This window comes from Juglans regia, chromosome 5 (genome assembly GCF_001411555.2).
Source record: "Juglans regia cultivar Chandler chromosome 5, Walnut 2.0, whole genome shotgun sequence".
NCBI lineage: Eukaryota > Viridiplantae > Streptophyta > Magnoliopsida > Fagales > Juglandaceae > Juglans > Juglans regia.
Window position 1 is genome coordinate 3,037,622 of NC_049905.1, and position 9,454 is coordinate 3,047,075.

The window sequence follows — 9,454 nt, forward strand, 5'->3', positions numbered from 1 at the left end:
TGAGGCCGGTACAGGCCGAAATTGAGGTCGGTATTTTAGCCGGTACGAAATAGATATAGTACCTGTACCGGCTGGTACGGTACAAAATTTAAAACTATGGTAGAAGCTCTCGTATCAGGGTACCAATCTGCAGTATCATTAGTAATAGTGCAATTTGCAAAAGCCTTAGCAAGATGGGCATTAGACTTGGTATATCTGTTTCGACAATCTGAGGCATAATGTCCTTCCTCACGACATATTTGGCAGTGAGGAGGGCGCTTATGCTGTTGCTTTCCACGATTGCCTCCTTTGGATTACCCTCCTTTGTATTTCTGAGGATAATTTTCGAGTTTGCCATTGCGGTTGAAATTGCCAGAGGAATGATTGGTTATATAGGCAGAGAAACTACCTGTAGAATTGTCAATGGACTTGAAAAAAATATCAAAACTCCCTGCCTTAGGAACACCATCTTTAAAACTTGGTATAAGAGCGAGAGAGAGTTGAGTAGTGGAGAAAGTAGAAAATTCATGGCCTAAACCATGTAAATACCAATGAACCTTATCAGTATCCTCCACTGGATGTCCCATTGTAGAATTGATCATAATGGGCCTTGAACACCCGAGAGAATTCGGCAACACTACGAGAGCCACGCTTCATTAATTGAAGTTCATCCTTGATTTGTAGTTCACGAACCTTCGACTTGTGGCTGAAAGCAGTTTCAAGAGCACACCATACGTCTCTAGAGATTGTAAGACCTATCACTACAGAGAGAGCTTCCTCCGTGAGAGAGGAAAGAAGAAGACTCATGACCAGTTGATCATTTTGCTTCCAGGCAATGAAGGTTGTGGAATCAGCAGTAGTAGGCATTGAATTTGAGCCTTCAACATAGCCATAAAGGTCTTGGCATTGTAGAAGAAGAACCACCTGACTGTGCCAAAGAAGAAAATTTGAACAACAAAGCTTTATAGTGATCATGTGAACCATAGTATTAAAAGAAAGAGTGGTGGAAGAGGTATTAGAGGCCTCATGATGGTTTGGAGGTTAATACAATGAGAAAATTAAGAGATATTTTGGTGAATAACCACACAACTTGCATGTGGTGTATGAGTCTTTATTATATAGAATTATTTACAAGTACATAGTAGGTGCAATAAGTAGCTATGGTTGTACAATTTATATTTAGAACAAATCCTACACCGTGATACTAGCTATACAACATCTATCATGATTGGTGTTTCCATATATCACTCCTTTGTTATTGTCTCCAAGAATTGAGACACAGTTATCGCCAACAATTATTGGATCCAGTACTACATATAGAATATTGAACCTTTTATATATATAAATATATACATATATATATATATATATAGAGTGAGAGTGAGAGTGAGAGTGAGAGTGAGAGTGAGAGTGATGTTAGCTAGGTTGCCATTCCAAATATGCTTCCTAATGTATTTTTATTTTTTATATTTTATTAATGTTAAAAAAAACACACACACACACAAATTCATTAATAGTAACTTTTTAAACATTTTAAAAAAAATTATAAAAGAATGCACTTGGAGGTATATTTGGAAGGCACCTAAGCATTTTTCATATATATATATATATATATATATATATATATATATATATATATATAGGTGATACCTGCATATGCAGGGGTGGGGTCACCCCTTCCCCACACCCCGCCCCCGCATATGCAGGGGGTGGTGTTTCCACCCCCGCCCCGGTGCTAGGGGGTGGGGGCGAACATCCATCTGCCCCCGCCCCAGACCCAAATTAACCTAAAAGTTATTTTTGGGTCCCAGACCCAAATTAATATATAGTTTAAATTGTAAATTAAAATTAAAATATATAACAATAATTTAAAAATTGATAACATTAAAACTATGTTATCAATTTTTAAATTTGTTAAACTTGTTTAGAAGAATGTTAGACTTGTTTACAATATTGTATTGGATTGGCCACCTAGGCCAACCTTTATATATGAGGCCAAGGCAATACAAGAGTTTTACTTGAGCAATTGTGCAATTGCTCAAGTAAAACTCTTGTATTACCTTGGTCTCCTATATAAAGATTAGCCTAGATGGCAATACAATACATGTACAATCTTGTGAACAAATTTAACACTCTTGTAAACAAATTTAACAAATTGTAATATATATTTATATATATAAGTAATAAATATATAAGTGGGGTGCAGAGAGAGGGGCGGGGCCAGCTGGGCGGACTGGGGCAAGGTAGCGGGGGGGTGGCCCCTACTACCCACCCTTATATATGTGTGTTTTCCAAGAGAGGGGGGTGATTACTAAACATATAATCATGTGTCTATATATATGTGTGTGTGCGCGCGTGAGAAGGGGGGGATTACTGAACATATAATCATGTGTTTATATATATATATATATATATATATAGACACACACATTAAGAGCTTACATGCAAGGTACATATTCTCTGTAAAAAAAACTACTATATTTTTTATACGGTAAATATGAATGTTAAGATGCATATCAATTAGAACAACAAGTATGATAAATGTAAAGATAATCATAAATCTATTCCACGAATTTTACAAATGATTAAAATTATACTTGAAAAAAATGAAGGAACAAAAAATGTAAAATTATTGAACATATAACAAATGAAATGTTTAGAACTCATTATATTGAAATCATAATAGGATACACATTACAAACATGTACATAATAATAATAATAATATTGTTCCTATAAATGAAAAACTTAAAATAATAATATTTTTAATTGTTTCATAAAACCACTATATATAATTATTATTGGAATGATAAAATGTAATAATAGACTATTCATTTAAGATTTAAAAAAGTATAATATTTTTTTTCAAATGAAAATAATATTAGTTTAAAAAGTGTTATTCACTATAATTCGTTGTTATGAAATATAATATGAAGATAAATTATTAATAATTTTAAAACGATATCCTATAGTAATAGAATATTATTTTTTAAATTTGAAGACAATATTTTCATTTTTGGGCTTAAATATAATATTATTATTCCTTTCAAATTTGGAATCTCAATATTGATCTTAGAAAATAAAAGCATGTTCTTACCAAAATAATTTTTAAAGGATAAAAAGTGTTATTAATTATTTTAATAACAATTTAAAAAATGCATTACAAATAGATTAATATGGAATGCTTTACCACAAAAAGAAAATAGTGAATATGATAAACTAAAGACCAATTATAAATAGATGCATAAATTGGAACTTAAAAATAATAATTACATTTTGTAAAATGAAAATATTATTAGTCCAATGACTATGACTTATTTTTATGAATTACTGTGAAAAACAATATGAAGATAATTGTTAATTTTTTTAATAATATTATATACAAAAAATAATTTTATAAAAGAAATATAAAAAAATCTTAAGTTGTTAATTTGATCCACAAAAGTTCAATAAACCAAAATCTTCAATTTAGATTATTATTATTATTATATTCTAACTAATATTAGAATCTTGAGTTTCGAAAGTCATTCCCCACTTATTTAACACTCACCGAAAGTCCATGGAATGATAATAGAAAATTTAATTGTATTTTTAATGAGAAATTAGAGGACAAAAATGTAATTGTATAAATGAGGGCAATAACGTGATTGTGCAAATGAGGATAGTGTGAACTCAAAAAATATATACTGTTTATGAGGCTATAACCTCTTTTATTGTAGGAGAAATGATACTTGTAGTTGTGAGTATGTAAGTACCGTGCAGTCATTTTAAAAAAAATGAATAAATATGAGATTCACATTAAAAGAAATTAATTTTTTAATAAAAAAATTCAAACTTTTTTAAAGTGACTGAACGATATTTACACACTATAACTATATGTAACGTTATTTTTATTATAGAATAGATATATGTTCCATAGTTTGTAAGCCTTCATGACGTTCTCATTACTCGATCCAACCCACACATTGTCATTGCATACTGCCTAATTTGGAAAATAGTACCATGGTTTATCGTTGAAATATTAATTTTTTATATAAATTTTTTATTTATCTAGTTTTTTTTAAAAAGCATGCCAAATTTGCATAAGCTAGAAGTACAAAATTATAAATTATATCATTTCTGAATTTTTTATTTCGTGCCCGTATCATTTTTTGGTGATAATTTGGGGAGGCTGAAGGGGATGTTTTCTGAACATTTATATCTTGTTTATTTTTACAGATGAGATGAGTTAAAATAAAAATTAGAAATTATATAAAATATTATTAAAATATATATTTTTAATATTATTATTAATTTGAGATTTAAAAAATATCGAATTGCTTATTTTATTTTGTATAAAAATTTGAAAAAAATATAATAATTAGATGAGATGAAATATGATGTATTGTGAAAAAGATTTTATATAAACCAGTCAACTTTAATTTTTTATTATTTAAAAAGAGCATCATTAATAAACGGTTTGAGTGCAAGTTGGATGTGCGCCCGATTCTATTATTGATCGATAAACATGAAAAGGAAATAATGATTTTTTTTTTTATTTTAAATTAGCTCCCTATATATTAATCCGTCAATTTTTTTAAAATATAAAAAATTATTAATGAACGATTTATGGAAGTAGTTGCGTTCTTAATTGATTAATAAATATGATAAGTATATAATGATTTTCGGGATTCACGATATAAAAAATAAGGCCCTACAAAATTGAAACAACGAAGTGGTATTTATTGCACCATATATATATATATATATTATATATTTCTTATATATTAAAAGCGACTATAGCATATGAATAAGAATGAATAGTATTTTTGTTTGACACTTTCTATTCCATTTATGCCCATGTAATTGATTTTTATTATAGTTATGCCCTTGAATGTTTTGTATATGATGAATATTATTTTTTTGTCCAATTTTGCCCTATGTTTTCTCACAAAATTTTCATCTTTTTCTGTTTTTCTTTCCCTCACCGACTATGTAAAGTGCATTTTTACGGTGTTTCATTTATCTCTTTACAGCTCTCTTCTTATCCAAATGTTGGTAGAAATCTCTTTCATCTCACTTTCTCACGTTTTCAGTGTCTTTTACTCCCCACTTTCTCACACAAACTTTTGGGTTCTTCAACGTTGGAATTTCTCTTAGTGCTTGTGAATCTCGCCGTTACGTAGGTATGAGTTTTCTTCGTCTCTCTTCTTAGTTGAAGCTCATTGGATTTTTAGAAGCTGTGTAGAAAACTCACATGTATAATCCGGGTTAGCCTTCATTTGAAATAATGTGATCAATAGACATGCATCAATTTGGATGAAACCCGTCATCAAATCAGTCGAAATAAACACTATACAATATCTGTTTAGATCTTAAAAAAATTGGCGATAAGACGATTTAATTGTTAACAAATGCCAAATCGGATGAAACAAGTTTTATGTAATATCTGTTTAAATAAAAAATATTAGTGATGAGACGATTTAACAAATAAAAACAAGTGAGATCTTAGAGATCCTTACACTGACGCATTGAGGCGACTCGAGTTTGTAGGCTATGGAGGGTGGCGGTTGTTGTTGGTGGATGTTGGACGAAATAGAGAGGTAAGAGGAGAAAGCGTGACTGAGTCACGTCGAGAGAGATGAAATAGGAGTTGTGAAGATAAACGGGGGGAGGAAGACGGTGGCAGCTGCTGTTGGGAGAGGATTTGATGGTGATACAAAGGAGAGAGTTGCAGAGAAGGTGACTCAGTAACGGAGGGAGAGAGAGAGAGAGAGAGAGAGAGAGAGAGAGGGGAAGAAGAAGAAGAAGAAGAGGAGGAAATTTTAGGGTTAGTGTGTTGGCTTAGACGGTGTTGTGTGGATTGATTTGCTACTTTAAATTACTTTTAGGTCTTCAGCTTTCCAAAAAAAATACATAAATATCTTATTATAATTATAAAGATTGCCATTAAAAATTCTTTGTTGTGTAGTATCTTCTAAAAATTTTGAACCCATGTGCTTGTAGTATGACATAAGCTCATACGTATATATATAGCTAGGCAGGCATAATTTTTTTTTTTGTTGGAAAATTGCAGCCAGTCAATCAGTGTGTCTTGTTAGGAATAACGCTAGCTATATTATCATGTACATATTCATGGAGAGGACTCCAAATTAAATTAGAAACAACTAGCTAGCATATAATTATATATATATATATATATATATCATATGGTTATGATCAAATCATATTGCTAGCTAGCTAGCAGGCACGTTAGGGGTGAAAGACAGTCGATTCGGATCGGAAAAACCAACTTGTTCGGTCTGGACTGAAAAAAGCAATAGTCGGTTTCGATCGAGGGAATGGAAAATTTTCGATCTTCGGTCCAATCCCAGGGTAGGGTTTCTCGGACTGGACTGGACCGATCGAATAGGGAAAATATGTATTTTTATTTTTATATAATAATTATATAATAAATTATATAATTTTCATCTAACCTATTCCCATTCACAAGATAAAATGTTAAATATGTAATTACATACTAATATTCTATTAATTGTATATTATCAATTAACCTAACACCAATTCACCATTAACTAATTACTAACATCTACATCTATGATCTAATTAAAGTTATTAGATAATTTTTTTTTGTAAAAAACCGAAGTTGTAAGTAAATATAAGCAATTAAAAATATTATTGTAAATTGTAATTAGCTAATGTATGATATCAACCCATCACCAATTCACCATTAACTAATTACTAACATCTACATCTATGACCTAAGTTGTAAGTAAATATAAAGCATGTATGGATGTATGGATCATTAAATTATTTATGCTTATTGCTACAAAATGTAAAAAGTTGTAAATAGCTCATTATGCATTAACTTAGAACTATCATAAATTATAATACATTAACATACTCTAAGTTAGTAACAAAGTAAAAATTAACATCATCAATATAATTATAACTAAACTAAATCACTATAAGTCTATAACTACACAGTATTAATATCACTATTAGGATAGTATATAGTATTAGTAATAATTTGGTATCGATGTATTATTATATAATATATAATATATATTCCGTAATGTATAACATATACTATTAGTATCACTATATCATTATAATATATATATATATATACACTATATGTAGTAGTAACACAATAATAGTATAATATATAGTATTAGTATATATATCAATATATTATAAGAGTTATAACAATATATGTATAATAGAAGGCTAATTTGATTCTTTGTTAGTATGTTACTTACATAATGTGCATAGTATAATTTTCAGTTTTCAATTTAACTTTGTTTAAATTGTTTGGATAGATATATAAAAAATTTATTTTTATTTTATAGTAAAATATTTTATTCAAATTTTTTGTGTATAGACAATTTTCCTATTATGATTATTTTTATTTTCCTTTCAAATACTTTTTTGATATTTTTTTGGTTTAAAATTGGATAAAATGTTAGTGGGCTTTCACTATTGGGGCAAAAACGATTGATATAAGGATTGGGCCATTAGCCTATTTGGTACAGGGTTGGACCGACCGGACCGGACCGGCCCTTATGCTTGTTCGGTCTGGTCCAAGGTGGGAAAACCTTGGACCGAAGAGGTTCGATCCTGTCTACAAAATCTCATCTGGACCGACCGGACCGGACCGGACCAAATTCACCCCTAATGCACCTAATTGGTGAGTGAAACCAAATTATTCATTTCATATTGCATTATTATTCGATCTCTATCTTACCCATGTTTCTATCCTTTCCACCCAGTAGATCATCATTTGTAGCGTCAATCGGTTTATTAATCCGACCTATAATACACGACTCACTAATCTTATTTACATCCGTCTTTTTTGTTTTTTTTACTGAACAAACAAATTTGGAATCGTCGACTTTCAATTACGGCATACCATACGACATTATATGCATATTGCCATGCATATATTGGACAATTATATATGATTGTAATTTCCACATGCATTAATTTTTTTTTTGTTTATAAACTTGATAATATTTACGTAAAAAATTATGTTTAGAAACTTGATGATTTTGATATGCAACTCCCACGAGTTTGTCAATTGAATGGTGATTTTGTATATTAGCTCATTTATATAAATAATGATATTTTTAATTAGGTGTTGTTGATTCTTTTTAAAGAGCTTTTATTTAATGAATTGTTACTATTATATGTTTTTGCGAAGAGATTTTAAGATTTTTTTTCTTCTAACTAGACGCTACGTACAAGGGGTAGCTACCATGCTAGTATGTATGTATATATTTATATATATTTCTCATAAATATCTGATACAACTTGCTTTTTAATTATTGAGAAAAATGAAATAATTTGACACAATATAAAGAGGCGGGACACATTTATGCATGTTTTTCGTTACAATGCTTTAATTAAAGCCACCAAAGTCTTAACTTTTATTCTCAGCACTACTTGACTATTTTTGAACCTGACTGCCTTGAACATCTCCTCGTGGGCTGGCTCCATTGGTGTACACAGTCCGGACCTTGAAATACTCCAGCTTTAATGGCGATTCCTGATCTCCTCCTTTAACCAGTGGTCTTGGGGAGCCGATGCTCAAACTCCTTTGCAGCGTCCGCACTTTCATTGCATCTGTACTTTTGAGTAGTACTGGGAACACCACTGTCTCATATTTCTCAAGCAACTTCACCATTTCGTGCTCATGGAGCCGCCCCGGAAAGATCTTCACGAAAACTTCTTGACTATGAACATAGAGTTCCCTGAAATACTCCATCACCGACACCAACTTGGGATCAATCGCTTGTTTTCCAAGCTTTTCTTGAAATACATGATAATTGTCGCTCATGTCGTCCATGTTTCTCTGCAGAAGACCGCTTTCCAACAGCGAGACATCGTTGGATGTGCCGAAGAAGTGCCAATTCCGGGTCCTTGATTCTGAAGTGATTGTGGAGTCAGTTTCCATTCCATCATGATCTGCTGGATACCCTTCAGGCATCTGCATCTCAGGACAATCTGCCATGGACATGATGCTCTTCAGAGAGTTTTGTTCTGCTAGAGATCAGCAAATGTAGTCGAGCTAGCTGCGTAAAGGGCTTTAGCAGAAAGAGTTAAGAAAAGAGAACGTCAAAAAAGAGTTTTCAGTTTTGAGAGAATAAAGAAAAGAAAGAAAACGCTTTTGGAAAGTACTTGTTTTGTACGATATCCCTAGGTCTGCGTTCTGATCTTGCTTTCCATGCTTTGATATATACATATATATATATATATATATAGAGAGAGAGAGAGAGAGAGAGAGAGAGGGGTTGGACAAGGTCATGGGAATCACATAATATTTATCTTGTTGAAGAATCGAGGCTAGGCGTGGACTTTTCAAGCCATGACTGGTTCTACACGTTACTGAGTTGTGCTGCACTGTTTGAGCCGAGTTGTGACAGTGAAGCCTTGCCTTGTGGGCTTAAATTAGGAAAATCTATTACAATTTACACCACTAGATCTCAGTCATGAGG

At 31.4% G+C, this 9,454-nt stretch overlaps 1 protein-coding gene across 1 annotated transcript; it reads right to left on the bottom strand.

The window, feature by feature from the left end:
* Positions 1-8,329: 8,329 nt before the first annotated feature.
* On the bottom strand, positions 8,330-9,166 carry LOC109011159. The gene is made up of 2 exons (XM_035690423.1): positions 9,138-9,166; positions 8,330-9,043 (listed from the first exon to the last, which is right to left on the bottom strand). Exon 2 carries the CDS (start codon positions 8,974-8,976, stop codon positions 8,407-8,409), a length of 570 nt encoding a protein of 189 aa, XP_035546316.1. The 5' UTR covers positions 8,977-9,043; positions 9,138-9,166; the 3' UTR covers positions 8,330-8,406.
* Positions 9,167-9,454: the final 288 nt, after the last annotated feature.